General features: G+C 43.8%; 2 protein-coding genes across 2 annotated transcripts in view; both read left to right on the top strand.

The window, feature by feature from the left end:
• Nucleotides 1-762, top strand: part of LOC116499475 (tetraspanin-15-like) — a 58847-nt gene extending 58085 nt beyond the window's left edge. Inside the window, 1 exon segment of the mRNA XM_032204213.1 lies at nucleotides 253-762. Coding sequence (XP_032060104.1) covers nucleotides 253-474 — 222 coding nt within the window. The 3' untranslated portion in view covers nucleotides 475-762.
• Nucleotides 763-4059: 3297 nt separating this feature from the next.
• The window catches only part of SLC4A5 (solute carrier family 4 member 5), a 29715-nt gene continuing 15355 nt past the window's right edge, over nucleotides 4060-18419 (top strand). Inside the window, 11 exon segments of the mRNA XM_032204095.1 lie at nucleotides 4060-4100; nucleotides 5860-5953; nucleotides 6197-6268; nucleotides 6271-6387; nucleotides 10901-10930; nucleotides 10933-11029; nucleotides 13477-13487; nucleotides 13490-13636; nucleotides 13793-13948; nucleotides 15527-15622; nucleotides 15974-16029. Of these exon segments, the coding sequence (XP_032059986.1) occupies nucleotides 5881-5953; nucleotides 6197-6268; nucleotides 6271-6387; nucleotides 10901-10930; nucleotides 10933-11029; nucleotides 13477-13487; nucleotides 13490-13636; nucleotides 13793-13948; nucleotides 15527-15622; nucleotides 15974-16029 (855 nt within the window). The 5' untranslated portion in view covers nucleotides 4060-4100; nucleotides 5860-5880.

The raw sequence follows: 18419 nt of genomic DNA, 5'->3' as shown, positions 1-18419 counted from the left end.
CTCTCTTTGCAATGCTTGCAGCAACATCCAACACGTTCCACTGTCAGGAGCAACGTGCAAATTCACGAGGTGGACACAGCTGTTAACAAGTTTAGCAATGTGTCCACTGCTTTGTCAGCTCATGTTACTGCTTCTTGTTCTCTCCCATCTTGCGCCCAGGTTTGAAAGTTTGGGTGACAGCTCCCCTTGCATGGGAAGACCTTCAGAAATGGTTTGCATGCCCACAGTGGCTTTAACACATGCATTTTGCAGGTAGTCGGCCTTGTGATGGCTTGGCTGTATTGGCAAAAGCTCAATGAGATGTATTCGAAGCTGGACACTGTGGACTTCAAGATGTTGGAGATACGTGATTTCAGCTTTGGGGCAGTGGATCTGAGCGGTGCAGGCTGGTGCTGGTGCTTGCCCAAGGAAGGGGGCTACATTCCCATCAATGTCATGGAGGAAGAAGATAAGGAGGAAGAAGGTGCCATCTGACACAGCAGAGTGAGAAGGCCGAAGACGGAAAGCAGTGGTGGAAAACAAAGCTTGGAGCAAAGCTTTTAGAGAGGCAGCTGATGTAGAATGTGGAAATAATGTGATTTATTTTCTCAGGTTCAGGAAATACCTTGGGAGAAACTGTAAAGTAACATCGGAAGGTTATAAAAATGTAATGCACTGTGTGGACACGCGAGCTCACAAGGGTCCTTTTACTATTTTGGCATTTTGAAGCATTTGTACATTTCTTTATTTTCTTGTTACACAATAAATGTGACTTCTGTTCTATTTTGCAAAGTCATTTATACTTGGTGTACATTGGTCGGGTTGTTGGTGAGGAAGAAGCACTTTTGGTGTACCTTTATATTTATATTTAGCCCAATATCCTAAATAATAAAGGCTTTATAGTAGATTCCTGGATCTGCCAAGGCCCCAGAAAGATGTAGCTAAAGGAAGCTGAATCGTTTACTCTGGGGAATCCTTCCTAAAGGCTTTTCCAAAGGATTAAAATACCCTGGGAAACACAGCCTGTGCCTGCTAGAGCAAGCTACACACCTGCTGTTTGAGCAGGGCTCACACAGGGCAAGAACCCCAGTGTCTGAAGCTTTTATCCCCAGGCAAGGAAAAAGAGGTGAGCAATTTTTATACTGAAGGCAGCTTTATTGCAGCAACGTGTTGATTCTGGAGATGATGATAACTCATTTCTTCGAGACAGCAACCTGTAAAGATTGAGTAAGAAGGGGAATTTTCTATTTTGTAACGTTTACTTTTTAGCACAGTAACATGGTGATCAAGGCAGCAATTCCCTTCTGCATTGCTCAGGATATAAGAATTAAAAACCTGGTGTATGTTGCATCCAACGCTGGACTGGGTGAGTGAGGCACACTAGGAAACAAGCTCATGGAGGGCATGGAGGGAAGCCTCAAGCAGATGAATTACAAAAACGTGTGTTTTTATCAAAAAAGTAAAACAGTAAAACCCTTTGCAGAGCTCCACTAGGGCAGGCTCAGCGGCTCAGCAATAACCTATTATCAGGCTGATGAATGGCAAAGCTTCCCGCAGCAGCCTGAAGTCAAATGTGCAGCTCAGCAAATGCAGAGAACAGGCTATCCGAGACCTATTTTCTCTCAGAACATGGCCAATTCCTATGAGCACCCAGGGCAGCAGTAGTAGCTGCAACTATTAAGTGGGGAAGTCATTTCAAAAGTAAAATTCAAAGAAAAATTCATTTCTTAAAAATGGCGATGTCTGCAGCACCACTAAGCAAAGAAAGGCTGAGTTTATTAGACATCCTTTTATTCTGCCGCCCTTTGATTCAGTGTCGAAGTACCCAAGGCAGTGTGCCACGTTTCGACTGCTGGGCTCTGTCTCCCTCTTCTGACTGTTTTGATGCTTTTTTCTTTAACCTTTTAAGAAGCACTCCACCAACACAAGCCTGTGAAAAAGCACCTTTTTCACTGTTTATTTCCATACATTATGTTGACAATGGAGCTGTGAACCAGTAGTGGAGTTGATTAGTTTTAAAACAATGTGACCAAAATTGTGTGATTTTTTTGCAAGTGTGAAGGTCAAAACCTCCAGCCCAGGAAAAGTGGGTGATCATGATCATTTAAGGGTGGCTGCCTTCATCAAGCATCTTGCTAGTTTTGCAGATTTTGTTTTTCTTCCTTCCTCCTCTCCCTGGGAGGTATTTAGTAAAACATTAATATATACAAGCTGATAAATTCAGTCTGCTCCTTGGGTCTGATTTCCATTTAATATTTGGAGGAAGGTTTGTTTCTCGTATTTTTTCCATTTTCTTTGTTACAGGACAATTGGCTGCTGTCATATTTATACTATATTCCTGTGGGGGAATGCCATGTTAAGGCTGGACTTCAGCATTTAACAAGTCAGAGTCAAGCAGGTTTTCTTGCTTGGACTAACAAGGTATGTTTTTTGGCAGGCAGTGAGTGATGGGAGATACAGGGGAAAGCAGTTCATGCATTGGCTTGGCATCCAGATACATTATTCCCACAGAGTCAGTCTGCAAATGCCTGGAATATTGGGAAGGTAGATTTAAGCAGGAGCATGAAATGCTATAAGTCAGTCATCAATGCCCTGTTTAGGAGCAAAGACCCTCATTTACAAAATAGACCTCATAACTTGGGGTGATAGAGTAAAAGGTGATGCCAGTAGTATTCCCGTCCCCCACCACCCCACTGTAATTCACCCTAAAGTTTGCATCTTGAAATTGCTGCTGTTTTTAGCACTTTCCTCCAGACCTGACCCTGATAACCATGAAAAAGCAGTTTTAGTAAAACAGAGGCTGAGAAGAAAATGGTAGCGTCAAACAGGCTTTGTTTTGCTTTACTTCTGCTGAGCCTTCATATCGTGCTAGCAGACAGCTCAGGAAATGTGGGCAGGCAGGGGAGAATGTTCATACACCTGTGTGACCAGGAAGCTGGTTCTCACTCAAATTTACAGATGTTCAGCGTGTTAAAGGCAAAACATGTAAATTGCAAAATAATTTGATGGGGAACACTTACTAAAAATAAAATAAAATAAAATAAAATAAAATAAAATAAAATAAAATAAAATAAAATAAAATAAAATAAAATAAAACAAAATAAAAATAAAATAAAATAAAATAAAATAAAATAAAATAAAATAAAATAAAATAAAACAAAATAAAAAATAAAATAAAATAAAATAAAATAAAATAAAATAAAAAATAAAATAATAAAATAAAATAAAATAAAATAAAATAAAATAAAATAAAATAAAATAAAATAAAATAAAATAAAATAAAAGGTAAACTGTATTTGATGAACTGTATTTGATGGCCCTTGGTCAGGTCCTTTCCATTCCCATTCATTTTAGGAGTTTTCTCAGTCTTGGTGGTACTTCTATGCACATTCCTGAATAATTTTCTCCTGTTCTTTGAGATTGACCATTATGTAATATTGCACAGGGGAAGGAGGGAAGGAAGGAAGGAAGGAAGGAAGGAAGGAAGGAAGGAAGGAAGGAAGGAAGGAAGGAAGGAAGGAAGGAAGGAAGGAAGGAAGGAAGGAAAAGACAAAAAAAAAAAAGAAGGGGAAGGGGAAGGGGAAGGGGAAGGGGAAGGGGAAGGGGAAGGGGAAGGGGAAGGGGAAGGGGAAGGGGAAGGGGAAGGGGAAGGGGAAAGGGAAAGGAAAAGGGAAAGGGAAGGGGAAGGGGAAGGGGAAGGGGAAAGGAGGGCAGGGCAGGGCAGGGAAGGAAGAAAGAAAAAGAAAAGAGCAAGAAACACAGAAGAGACAGTTCATGGAAGATAGGGTTTTAAAGCTTATTTGTGCATGGTTTGATTTCTAGAGACCATCACTGCATATGACTAGGCCTTCAACTGGCATGAATGTCATATCCCCTCTGAAGGTCTGTTTACATCCCATGATGCTTTTCTGTTCTGAAAGTCAATCAGCATTGCCCAAAATACATTTTAACCTGGGAGCTACAGAGCTGTTGGCAGTAGGCATCAATACGATGTTTGCAAAAGCAGTTTTCTCTCAAGGCAGTCTGGGCTCCTGCACCCACCAGCACCTACAACTTTATTCCACTGAGCACAGCCACACAGCCCTGTCCTCCAATTTCTGACTGTTTCTGAGGAGCTAAAGGTGAGTTTATTTATGCTAAAGTTTGCTTTTGTGAGATTGAAAGCTGGCAGGGGTGGTGGGATTTAATTGGCAAAAATTATAGTGCTCTTCTTTTTCTCCCCTTACTTTCATTGCATTTAAAGTCACATTTTCAAACAGTTTTAGTCTGTGTCATGCTTGTGTTTATATTCAAGAGCTTGGGGAAAAAGAAAACTTTCTAAGTAAAAAAATAAAGGAAAAAAGTCCAGCCATAATCAATCAGGATCTTCCATTTATCAGTAGATCTAACGAAGTGTGTTTTTATCAGGAAATTGATTATTTTTCTGCTATTCTTTACAGCTCTTCTGTAGTAGAGCTCTTGATGGCTAATTTGGGTTGTAGAAAAATCATATCTCTTACAAATGTAAACTCAACTGGAGAATTATGTATCCCCATCCATTTTTTGCAGTGTCCTGGAAGCTACGCCAACATTGATACTCTTGGGGAGTTCTTTTGTTGGTTCATGACACTTCATCTTCTAGAAGGTGCCAGGTCAATTTTAGAGCAAAATTATTTATACCTGCAGCAGGGTAGGTGTTATGCTGTTTTTCTTTCCATCAGCAGCGTCCTGAACCCCAGAATTAGCAGAATATTCTTGGGAATAACACAGGAAGCCAAGGCTCACCACTGATATTTGTTATCCCTTAAAGTAGACAGGTTTGCAGCATGGTTGTCCATCTAGAGATGTTTGCCCATAAAATAAATTGCTTTCCACAAATGAACAAGAACTATTGGGTCAAAAATCCCAAATCTGTTAGATCAAGAGATGTATTCAGATAGCAAGTGAGTCTAGGCTGAAGCTCAGATTGGTCTCAAGACGGTCTCTGCCTTGAGGGAAAATGGGTCAATAATTTAGCAACCCAAGCAGAACAGACCTGGCCAGTTGTGAACTCTTCCAGCTGTTTAGGTGCACACCCTGTTTGCTTTTTATTTCTAACTCGGCTTGAATTGAGATTTTGCTTCCTTACAGTAGATGGATAATGATATGATATTGCCATGAATGCAAGCAGTTGAAACAAAGGATGCAGAAGGACTGGCTCTCTGACTGCTTTCAAAGTGACTTTGGGAGGCATCGACCGGGCTGCCATTAATAGTAACCATTCTCCCATCCAAGTCAAGTGTGAAAGTCAATCACTGGAGGTCAGATAATCAGGAGATTAATTAGTGACTGTGGCAAAATCCAAATAAACTCACATGGGGAAGATATCGGGAAATGGGGATGTGAGCAGTGAAAAATCAGGCTGCACTTAGAACAAGAGGAAAAAACAAACTCTACTTCTGCAAAATTCTTATTAGATGTGCAGGTCTCCCCCAAAATTAAATGGGTGTGTACTCCCAGCACACAGCCCCATCGCAACAGCTCTGTTAGATGAGTGAGTCTCCATAATCATACTGGCAAATCTAATAACCACTTGAGCCATCCTCCAAGCATCAGGAGACATTGCCCCAGTAAAATTTATCCAAATTTTCTGAACTGTGGGGAGAGCAGAAGTGGAGTGATGGCACAGAGTGAGGCAAGGCTGAGCCAGCTGCTACAGGTGGGCAAGGCGAGATGAGTGCACTGCAGGAGGTGGTGGAGAGTCCCCAGTATGTTCTCGTTCTCCCAGGATGGTCTCTGCATTAGCTGGGGATGCACACAAGGGTTTCCCATAGTGGGGAACACCCAGCAGGTGAGCAACGAGTCTTTTCCCAGCACCCCTTAAAATAACCTCTTTTCTCTGCCTTTGACCCCACCATTCAGCTCTGAGCAAGCAACAGGACCATGCTGGAGGATGAGGATGGGCTGAGCGAGAGGGGTCTCAGCAGCTCAAGGAGGAGATACGATGATGAAGAAGGTGAGTGAAAAAATGAGGATCCCCAAAATGGCAGCACAATACCCTGTTATATGCCAGCAGGGTCCTTCTGACATAAATGCACCAGAGCTCCTGACATTCAAGGCTGCACAATATGAAAAAAGCTCCTGTGGGTAAAACAAGGTCTTTTGACCCTGGTGGGAAGAAGGCAAATATCTCCCTGGCTTTTCTTTGAAAGTTAGAAATGCTCAAATCTGCTCTCTAAAGCTTCTCCCCTCTCCCCAGATTACCACTCCATCTACATTGGGGTACCAGTGCCCCGGGGCTACCGAAGGAAACGGCGCCGGCGGCGATCTGCCTCAGCCGGGACAGAGCAAGCGAGAGTGAGCGGCACTATGAGCAGCAGGAGCGCTCCGACACTGATGACGGTGGCCACGGCTGCTACGAGAATGGCAATGACAATGCCAGCAGGACCAGTGAGTTGCCCTTGGGTTTCCCAAAAAAGCAGATGGGGTTTTGCAGCACAGTTTGGTTTAAACTGGGGTTAAATAAGCCTCAGCACACAGCCACATTGCCTGTATGGCTTTTGCTTTCCGCATTGCTTTTTCTGATGCTTTCCAGGCTTATTTTTCTCCATGGGGGTCTCTGAGAGCTGAGCACAGTGTGTGAAACTGCTTTTGGGGCTGCTTATGTGATGGGTAGGCTAAAAAGAGGTTGTCAATGGAGTGGTACAGTGAGGTCTTGGAGGTACAGGCACATCTCAGGCATCACACCTTATTCCCAGTAGGCTATTGCCTGGGGCTTTACCCAGTCTCATTAGGTCTCCTTAGCAAAGATTAATATTTTGCACAGCAAAACAGCTGTTGATCTCTTGATTTTTTTTCCACTACCCTATAGAAATTTGTGTTTGGTTTTATGTCAAATCAACCACACTGCAGTCATGGCTCAGCTGTGCGGGCAGGGTCTTAGCTTTGCTTTTCCATAGAGAGGGAAAAGTTTTTCCAGTTTTTTTCATGGGGTCAAGCTTTTTGTTTGCAGTGGGCTTTGCTCACAGATTAGGTGGTGGCACGCTGTGGCTTCACCAGCAGGACCACATTCCCTCCTTTCAGCATTCAGTAAGTGCCACTGGGATATAACACAGTAGGTTGATTTGCAGGGCAAAGTCATTTTATGGAGGAGAAACACCCCAGAAAAGCTTACCTCTTCAGCAGCCTTGCTTTTCCCTAGAAGAGCTTCTGGTGTGCTTTATTTGGGTGTTTCATCACCACCATCACCCCACACACACACCCCACCCCACCTCCCCAAAACTGCCCAAGCTGAGGAAAAGCTGCAGGTTGTTTTCCCACTTCACACAAGATGGAAAAAAAAACACCTCCTCAAAACAAACCCAAATCTGTCCTTGGATTTCCATGCTCCCATCTCTCCTCCCTCCCCTTTCTTGCTCCATCCTGCTGCCACACATGCCCCCAAGTGCTCACCTCTCCTGAACGCATCTTGCTTGATTTGGTAACTTCCCGTCATAAGAGCTGAAGGGAGAGGAAAGTGCTTTATATTCTCTATAATCTGCTCCTTAAGCCTGGGAGTTTAACAAGCTTGAGTGGATAAAGGAGGAAGTTTGGGGGGTTTTGTGCCGTGCAGTGAAGGTTTGTTTCGCCGTGAAGAAATGGGGGAAAAAAATGGAAACAATTCCAGGTAGGAGCCAGTGCCGCGTGTTATTTCTCCTTCACAGCCATGGTAGAGGGAGCGGGAGGGGGAGGAAAGCCTCCATTTTTTTTTCAGCTTTTCTTCTCCTTGGCAAAAGCAACATGGGAGCCAGCACAGGGCTGGTTCAAGTGCTTGTGATGCTGGCTGGATAGCCAGGATGATCCTGGGGGCACTGAGCTCCAATGCTGGGGCAAAGTTCGCCTCAAAGATAGAACAGGGGGATCTGTATCACCATCTACTACACCCCAGCACCAAGGGAGCAGCACAACACTGTTTAGGAGAAAAGCCTCCCAGACCTGGGGGCACCTGATTTATTGATATGAATGGGACAGAGCATTTAATCCCATAGGATGTGCACCCCAGTCTCTTTTTTTTTGGGGGGAAGACCATGCTGAACCATGAAAAGGCTGTCATGGATTCAGAAGGACCATGACAACAGATGGTTAATGTGCTATAGCGATAAGCAGGGGTTGCAAAGGGAGCTGCATGGTACTGCTGCCAAGCCGTACTGCAAACTGCAGGCAGCACCATGCTCCCCCTTCCTCCATGGGGTGACATTTCATCTTTTTATTGTGCCTCTCAGTTAATCCCAAAACCAAAGTGGGATTTTTGGTTTGTGAAAACATTGTAGCTGAGGCTTCACTGATTAATCAAGCTTGGGATGTGAAGGGCTCTATGAACCTCAAATCAGTGTAGGCATAAATCAGAGCAACTGGTCTGTCCTGTCTAATTAGCCATGGAAATGTAAACTCTTCTGTATGTATAATTATCCTCTATTATCACCAGTGCTAATGCTGAGCTAATCCTACAGCTGTGGGCTTGATTCAGATCCACTCTGGCTTAAATCACTGCAGCCAGAAGAGGTTTGATGGACATAAATCAGAACAGAGCATCTGTGAGCATTCTCCCATCAGAAAAATTGTTTAAGGGAGGTGTGGATCTATTATGTTCACCCTTTCCTCTTTGAACAATGTCTTGTGAGAAATAGGTGCTGTTTGGAGATGTCTCAGAGGTTTTTGTGTGTCTCTGCAGCAGTTTTACTCTTGTGCTTTCCAAATGCCAGCCATGGCCTCCAGCAAGTAGCCATCCTTAGGTGATTTTACTAAAAAGACCAGCAGCAAACTTGGAGAAAACAGTGGCAAAATGAGATAAACCCAAACAGTAGCTCCCTGCCCTTTTCACATCCTCCAAAAAGATGCCACTATCCAATATATCCTCCCAAGTGAAAATTTGGTGCTTTCCAGGATTAATTTCATGGCTAGATCAAATTTTCAGAAGGAGAAAAAACCTGGAACCCAATGGCTATTTCCCAGCCATAAATGGGCCCTCCAGGTGAATAAATCACAAGAATTTTTGCCAGTCCTCATGACACAGCAAAGCCCCAGTGCAGTTGGTTTAGCATACAGCTCTTTGGGTCAGCGAGCAGCCAGGAGGCTCAGCAGCTCTATGCAAACTGATCTGCCAAGATACCAAAGAGGACCACACATTGCATATCAAGAGATGAGCTTATTCTTTCAGCTGGGGGAGAATGGGGGAAAACAAACAAACAATCAAAAAAAGCAAAAATAGTAATAATAAAAAACTCCCCTTTGTCTATTGTGATTTCCTGCAGCTACAACACATCACAGCCCCAACACCCTGAAATGAGTCATAGGGGAATCCTCCAACAGGTGGAAGCAGGAGGGACCCTGTCTTCAGCACATGGTGGGAATTTGGGCAGTTAGGTGCAGCAAAATTACAAAGTCATGATCAGGTGACAATTGGCTAAACTATGCCCAGCTCTGACCTGCTGCTGGAAAATTGCAAATCCCCTTTTTGCAACTCATCTGGAGATGGAACCTGAGAAGGGCATTTCCAGCACTCCTTTTGCTCTGGTCCAACTCATTGCATTTGCAAAGAATTTAAGGTTTGCTGTGAATTTAAATTTTGCAGAGCAAAGCGGGGCCAAGTTGCAGGCAATGTGAAGTCAGGCTGTTGCTGCTATTGCACCAAATTTCACCCCCCCTTACTTGAACAGTGCTGAGGGTAAAGAGTCTGAAGCTGTCCAGGCATGTAGCTCATCTCTAAAATTAACAGGAATATTAAAAATCAAAATAATGAAGCTTATGGAAGTGCAAGGTCTTGACAACAGGTCTTTAGACCTGGTGGTGTGGCTTAAAGTGCTTAAGCAGTTAAGCAGGCTCAGCTGGAGTGCAAGGGACATCCCTTTCCCTGCACCACGGCTTGGGCTTCAGCTGATTTGATGGCAGGACAAGGCAATGCTCCAGCAGCAACTCAAGCTTTTCCTCTGATCACACATGGCAACTTAATTAGTTGCTTCCTTGTGTACCATATTACCTGACTTTCATATTCATGGGTCCGAGAACAGGAGGATTCTGCTAACAAAGACATTTTCATAGCTGGATTAACTCCTGTTGTATTAGGTGAGGGCTAAGACCCAAGATTTTATTAAAAATACACCATTTCCATGGAGCCTGGAGTAGGGCTTGATTAACCTCTTGTCTGAATAACTGGGCAGCTGGAGAGAGGGGAGGGAGCAGTCCCAGCCACCCCATATCTGCTCAGGCTATATACTTCAAAGGGACAAAAACTTTCCCTATCACAACTGAAAATGTTCTGAGCTGTGGAGATTTGCAGTTGATGTGATGTAGCTCAGCTTCCTAAAACACACAGGAGGCCTACCCCAGCCTGGCCTGCTGTTTGTGGCAAAAAGGTGGATTTTCCTGTAGAAATCATAAATTCGTATCATTTCCCTTGAAGAGGGTTACTGGGACACAGAGTGAAAGCACTGAGCGCTCATGCATACAGTGCAAGTGTAATGTCAGACAGGGATTTGGTTGATAATGGCAGGCAGCTCTGACTTGGCAAAGATAAGCTCAGTGGGTGGGAAGAATGTGGGACATTCCACAGAAATGGAGTGAAAAATGCTCCTGTGAGGAGAATTGATTGTATTGCATGTAGTGGTGGTTGAATTCCCAGTTCACAGCTGGCACCTGCATGTTCCCTTCCTGGCTGCTGCAACCCCTCCCCATTCATCCTTCTTCCAGAAACCAGTATCTCTTTGCACAGGGATTTTTAGGCAGGATTATTTAAAGTTTCACTACTCCTCAATAAGCTGTTTGGCAACCTTCAAAGTTTTGCTCAACGCTTTTTTTTTTTTTTTTCTTTTTCACGGGGGTGTTACCCCAGCATCCTAAATAGCCATGAAAATCGCTTTTTCTCACTGGGGGCTTCCTGCATGGGGCTGACTTGGGGCATCTCAGCAAATCTTTTCCTCTCCATTAGTGTCACCGGCTGCTGAACGCCTCCGCTACATCCTGGTGATGATGATGAGCCTCCCAACCCCACACTCTTCACAGAGATGGACACACTGCAGCATGATGGTGAGGAGATGGAATGGAAAGAGTCAGCCAGGTGAGAGGAGCAGTTCTTTGGATCAAAAATGCATCAGCCATAGACTCCCACCCCAAATTTCCTAGGTGGAAACATTGCCCTTTGGAATGGGTTGGTGGATAATCATCATTTAATGAGGTTAGCTTCAGTCCTTTTGGCTTTTTGCCATGCCCAAATAACAGAAATTAAGAGAACATGGCTGCTCTTTTGTGGGTCTTTGCTGAAGAGGAGGAGAGGAGGAAGATTTCCCATCTTCTCCCACATCTCCCTGGGCTGTATCAACCCCAGAGCTGGATCTTTTCCCACTCCTAGTTACACCTGTATATTGCCCTCCTCGCTGCTACACTCCTCTCCACTCATCCTTTCCTCCAGCATCCCATTATCTCTTTGCACCGGGATTTTGGGGCAGGTTTACTAGAGCTGCCCCACTCCTCAATAAGTGGTTGGCATCTTCAACATTTTGCTCAAAACCTTTTTTTTTTTTTTTTTTTTTCCCTAGCATCCTAAATATCTCTGCTCAAAAGGCAGCATTGCAGGGAGGATTTGATTGATGATGAAGTCTGAGCTGAGTGAGAATTTTGAAAGAGTGATCAATGGGATGATGACTCCTCTCTAGCATGCTGAGAAGGGAGGCTTTTGATAATACATATTTTTCCCCGTGGTTTTGCATGACTGTGTTAGATACACACCTCACCCTGCTCCCCAAAAATAACTCAGAGGTGCAAAAAATCAGCACTTATGTTGGGTTTTTCATCAGGAAGGGTTTGGCATGCAGGTTTACAAATTCCTCACAGTAGGATGGAGGTTTCTCAATTGCCAGATTTCCGCTCTCCACCAAAGAAAGGTTTAACCTCCTGAGCTGTGGAAAGGCAGCTTCTTGGTGTTGGGAATGCTACCTGTGGCTAAAACACGTGGTGGGATTTAGTCCCCAGGAAGGAAATAAAGAAGCTGAGCACAGCAGGGAGACAGAGTTTTGAAAAGGCATTACAAGGTGCTGATCCCAGGGCAAAGGTGCCTCTGGAGACATGCCTCAAGTCCCACACGCTGTCCAGAGGAGCTGTCATCATCAAGCTGCCACCCCATGTGCATGCTAACCCACTTTCATCAGGAAAATGGAGCAAAATAAAATGAAAACCAATTTAATCGGCTTTGGGTGAGCAACACCAGAGCTTAGCAGGTACTGTGGCCGAGCCAGAGAGAAGCTTGAATTTCCTCCCAATAAAAGCCGAGTTGTTTGAAAGGCTGGAGGAGGGATTTCTGCAAAGAAATAAGAGTGGGGATCTTTGGAACCATGGCACTAGGGCCAAACTTTGTATTTTGAATACTCTGGATTATGTCCTTTGCATATGCCGTTTGTAACACTCCCAGGTGTTTTTTTTTTGTTTTGTTTGTTTGTTTAATAGAGACACCTTGCATTTTCTCCTTGCAACAACATTTTAATTTATTAAAATTAATTAATTTTATATTATTAAATAATTTATATTATTAAATAATTTATATTATTAAATAATTTATATTATTAAATAATTTTAATTATTAAAATTAAAGTTTTAATTTTTAATGGAGCTGTTGCAATCTTAAGCTCTCCCCGTCCTTCCCCTGCAGCTTTCGTGAGCCATCAGAGATTTCCAAAAGCCCTTCTCCTCCTGCATCCTCTTTGTGCCCTCTGCAGCGGCAGGAGTCCAAATCCAAGTTGTACCAGTTAAAAGTTGCAAGGTTAAGCCCTGCCAAGACTAATCCAAACCTCCTTTCAAACAAACAAACAAACAAACAAACAAACAAACAAACCAGCTTTTTTCCCCAAGTTGACATATCACCAATTGCTGCGAGAAATCAGCCACTGCTCCCAGATTTGCTCTGAAATCTTTGGTTCGTAAAATTAAGGAATGAAGGCAGAAGGGCTTATTTCCAAAGTACAAGAGTTTGCAGTCTCTCTCCTCAAATCCCATGGAAAAGAATTGCCCATGATGAAGTTTGAACATTGCTAAGACATTATAAAAACATTTCCAATGCACTGGGTTTTTACAGAGATGCACAGAGATGCATAGAGATGCATAGAATGCATAGAGATGAAGAAGGATGAAGAAGGTCTGTCTGGTCCATGCAAGTACAGATCCTGGGCAAGTCAAGGTCATTTCCATGGGAAAACCTCCCAAGTCTTGCTGGAGCAATCTGGAGTGTCAAAACTGCAGGGTTGAGCACAGAGGTGGAGACAAGTGATTTTGCTCTATTCTGCAACTGTGCAAGTGACACCTTGTCTGATGATGTTACTTAATTTCTCCTTTTCCCATCCTGAGTAATATGCAAAAATTTTGCAGGATGAGTGGATGAGTTAATGAGTTAATTCAGGCCTGCAAATCTATCTGCTGAAAGTAAACACTATGTGTGTAGGAAATGCAATTCTCTTCTATTTCTCATACAACAGTTCACCTCCATGTCTCTTCTCATGGCTGCTACTGTCATTTCAGGTGGATAAAGTTTGAGAAAAAGTTGAGGAAGGCGGGGAAAGGTGGAGCAAACCCCACGTGTCCACATTGTCTTTGCACAGCCTCTTTGAGCTGCGGACATGTCTACAGACAGGAACAGTGCTCCTGGACCTAGATGGCTACTCTTTACCCCAGATCATAGGTACAAGCCAGCGGATATCAGTGACTTGCAATGGAATAAGTGAAAATGGGTGTTGAGAGCCATTACATTGGTCCAATAAATGTTGACCTCCCTAGATTTCTGGGAGGGGGGAAGATTTTCAATGGCGTGACTGTCTCCCTCATTTGGTGCTTTCAGATGATGTCATTGAGAAGCAGATTGAGGATGGTCTGCTCAAACCTGAGCTGCGGGAAAAGATAAGCTATGTGCTCCTCAGGAAGCACCGTCACCAAACCAAGAAGCCAATCCATAGGTCCTTGGCTGACATCGGCAAGTCTGTCTCCTCTAACACGAGTGAGTGCTTGGGGTCCAACTGATACCCAGTTGCATCCTTGAGTCTTCAGTTAGCAAGCCCAGGGGCAGTCAATCTCAGGAGAAGGAAAGGTGGAAACCTGTCCATTTGGGACACACAACTATTTACAGAAGCAGGAAAGACACAAAAAGCTTTGTCACTGTTGGTCCTAAGAGTGGCAGATAGTTGGACTGAAAAGCAGCGTTGTCTGCTGAGATGGACAAAGGCACTGTGCAGCGGACACCAGAACTGTGTGATGGACATTGCATTGGCGGTCACTTGGCCAAGGGGCAAGCAGCCTACAGGCAAACCCTGTCTGCTCCATAGCTAAACCTGCCTATTTTTGAGCCTTTATAAAAGGAGATTTGTTTGTTTTCATGCTAGATTATTTACTTAGGTTTAAATGGAGGTCATTTGGTGGAGCCCAGGATTTGCAAGGCTTCAGTTGCTCCCCAGGCAGACACAAACAGCAAGCCCTAAGTGCACATAAAAGAGACTGTCAATAAACAATATTCCCACCCCATGGGCATCTCCAGGTTTCAAAGTAGCCATCATCCATGTCTGAGTACTAGATATTTGAGCTAATATTGCCCAGAAGCTCTAAAAATGGATAATAACTTGGATTCTTGTGATTATTCTCTGTAGATATGGAAAATAAGGGAATCCTTCATTTTCTTCTAGTACCTCACTGAGATGATGGCACTGCTTCAAGCTAGCAAGGAGTAGCACCAAAGTTAAAAAGACGGCTGTTGGCACAGCAGAGGTGTCTTTCATGTTTCTTCTGTCAGCAGAACTCTGTGATACCAGACTAAATACTGCTGGCATTTTGAAAAACAGGGTCACACCTATTAAAATTTTACCATCTTTTATAGCAGCTTTAATATTGAGTTCTGAAGAAAATGGGGATGGGTGCTGTGGTTGCAACTGGTGTTTCATTGTTGCAGAGCAAAGCATGGTCCAGATGGTTTTCCCCAAAGAAAACACACTTTGAGAATACAGGAGGTTTCCTGAGAAAACTCTGTGTCACAGAAAATGCATGGAAAAAAAATGGACCGTCTATATCTAACTAATTCAGTTAAAGCATCTGAGAATAAAAATGGGAATCATAACCAGCTTAGGGAGAAGAAATATTTACATGAAGCTTGGTAGTGGCTAATGTAAATATAATGAAGTTCATAGCAAATTTCAGATGTTGGTTTCTTTGTACAACTAAGGGTCTAAAAAGCAAAATAAAACATTGGGTCTTACTAAGAAACAGAATTTGCCCTTCTGAAGCCTTTTATGGCCTCAAAGAGAGCATTGATGGGGCATGGGGTGATACAGGCTCCTTGCATGAAACCTCTGCAGAGAAAAGACATGGGTTAAGGCAGGAAAGGGTATTTTTTGCTAGTGGAAAAATTGTTATGTGTGGGATAATAGGGATGAGAGTGGAGGCAAAAGCAAATTGCAGGTATATCAGTACTGGAAAGATCACATCAGCACTAGGCAGATGATTTTCAGCCTGGCCACTTGCCTTTAGCATCACTCAGACAGCAGCTCCCTGTGGTACCCACATCTCCCCTAGCCTCTCTTTTTTCCAGACCGCAGCCCTGTCCGGAGCCCAGCTGCTGGCGCCACCTTCCACCGCTCCACTGAGGATCTGAGGATGCGGCAGAGCACAAGCTACGGCCGCCTGCGTAAGCCAGGATGGGCAGCAGGGAGGCTGGAACAATCCTAAAAGAAGTAGGAAAAAAAAACTGAGTTGCAGTGTGACATAGGGTGATTGCACGCAGATCACACCACACCTCCCCTCTGTGGCCGTGAATGAGATGTGTTCTGTGCAGCCACAGAGTGACTGTTATTAGAAGAGCTCTTATTATTGGGCTTTTATCTTACTTCACCTAGCTTTCAAGCCCAGCTAAACTAAGTAATGTTTTATTTGCACTAAAGTCCTCCTGCACCATTTTCTTCTTGCACAGGGTGCTTAAATTCAGCTGCATACCACAGAGTGGTTTTCTCACCCTCTCTCTCTCTCTTGTCTCCATCAGGCCATGCACAAAGTCGAAGCATGAATGATATCTCAGACACACCAAGCACTGACCAGGTAATAATCCCCAAAGTGTTTATGTGATGCAGTGAGGAGAATTTCCAGCACAACTGGCTGTTATGGTCCTGTTTGCAAATGCACCATGATGTGTTAGAGACTCAGTAATAGTTAAGGTCCATGTGAGCCTTGTGCAGTTTCACTCAGTCAGTAACCACACACAAATTCCTAATTAATGAAACTAATACACATACTGATCCTTGTTAATTCTTAAGGAAGCTTTCCCAGAAATAATCATAAAATCATAGAATCATCTAGGTTGGAAAAACCTTCAAGATCATCAAGTACAACCATCAGTCTGACTTACTGAGTCCCATCACCAAACCATGTGTCTTAGGGCCACGTCCACACATCTCTTAAATACCTGCAGGGATGGGGACTCCACCAGTTCCCTGGGTTTAACCATCAGAAATTCTTCCTGACATATAATCTAAATCTTCCTTGGCAACTTGAGGCTGTTGCCTCACATCCTGTCACTTTTCACCTGAGAAAAGAGACCGACACATATCACTACAATCTCCTTTCACATAGTTGGAGAGAGCGCTGAGGTCTCCCCTCAGTCTCCTCTGCTCCAGACGAAAAAGCCCCCATTCCTTCAGCTGTTCCTCATACAACTTGTTTTCCCAGTCCCTTCACAACCTCTGTTGCTCTTCTCTGAATGCATTTCAGCAACATAATATCTCTCTTGTAGTGAGAGTCCCAAAACACTGCACTGAAGGTGCGGTCTCGGTACTGTGCACAGAGGGCCAAGCACTTGCCTCGTCCACTGGCCACACAATTTCTGAGGCAGGCAAGGATGCCCTTGGCCTTTGAACAACACCTCCAGGTCAATAACTGTGCTTGAGCTGGGGCCAGCAAGGTGAACACAGAATTAGGGATCTGCAAAGATGCTGATACAGCTGAGATCTGACCTCAAGTTGCACCAGAAGTTTAGATTAGATGTCAGGAAGAATTTCTACATGGAAAGAGTGCTTGGGCATTGGAACAGGCTTCCCAGGGAAGTGGTGGGGTTGTCATCACTGGAGGCATTTCAGAGACATGTGGACATGGCACTAAGGGACATGGTTTATTGGTGGACTTGGAGTCTTACGTGATGGTTGGACTTGATGAACTTAAGTGTCTTTCCCAACCTAAATGATTCTATGATTCTATAATCCTTGGGGTATAGAAAATATGTTTAAAACCCATTGATAGGATATGAAATGTGTTTGACAGAGTGCAGGGATCTTAAAAGAATCTTGGCTCAGCACCATTGCTGGGTACAAACAGTTTGCTTGGGGTAAATCCCAACCAGCACTTGTGTTTGCAAACAGGAATACAGCCCTTAGGAAAACAATCTGTAAGTAAAGAGGCAGTTTGCAACAATTTTTCCTCTGTTGCAATATGACAGATGTGAGTTTCTTCATGCAAACCTTAGTCTGGAGGGAGCTTTTCCCATTGAATTGCTTTGCAGAGGAGAGCTGGGAAGGAGGTCAGTCAGGCTGCCCTGGGCAATTTGCAGACAGATCTCTTCTTGGTGATGCAATATATTAGCAAGTTTTTGTGTCATTCTTTTACAAGGTGTCCCTGGCCCCCTCCTGGCATCGAGGCTGTTTAGCTGGGATCTGGTGATGTGTTATGTGGACTTTTTGCTGTGTTTCTATTTGTGCATGATTTCAGCATAAGTCTAAAGGAAAAATTGAATGGAATTTCATACAACTATGTATCAGAAAAGGTTTCATTCTGCATTTAAACTCTCTTGTCCACAAGAGAAACTGAGTAATTAAGCATGTGTCATATAGGCATGCTTTCTGCAATCAAAATGCACAGAAATTGAAATGCAGCTTGCAATTTGGTCCTTGGAAAATACTTTTGATGTTTTCCTACTACTTTCAGTCATGAGGCATTTGATACAAGGTGTTTGGTGAGGAACCAAAGGTAGATGTGATTGAGATGCAACTGTGTCTGTGAGAGAAAATAAAAAGGGTTTTTTTAGATATGTAAATGGAAAAAGGAGAACTAAAGAAAACATAGGCCGCTCCTTGATAGGGAAGGTCTCCTCACAGGACGATGACGTAGGCAAAGCAGAGACGCTAGACGCCTTCTTTGCCTCTGTCTTCAATGCCGATGATGGGCTTCGGACCCAGGGTGCCCTGAGCTGGAGGACCGGGACGGTGGGGATGACAAACTCCCAACTGACCCTGAACGTGTGCGGGATTTGCTACTCCACCTGGATCCCTACAATTCCATGGGTCCGGATGGGATTCATCCCCGGGTGCTGAGAAGAGCTGGCGGATGTCATCGCGGAACCTCTATCAATTATTTTTCAACGATCCTGGGAATTTGGAGAGGTCCCAGTAGACTGGAAGCTGGCAAATGTTGTGCCAATTTTCAAGAAGGGTCAGAAAGAA

This window comes from Aythya fuligula, chromosome 27 (genome assembly GCF_009819795.1).
Source record: "Aythya fuligula isolate bAytFul2 chromosome 27, bAytFul2.pri, whole genome shotgun sequence".
Lineage (NCBI taxonomy): Eukaryota > Metazoa > Chordata > Aves > Anseriformes > Anatidae > Aythya > Aythya fuligula.
The sequence above is the reverse complement of the archived record's forward strand: the minus strand, read 5'-3'. Positions and strand labels throughout refer to the sequence as shown.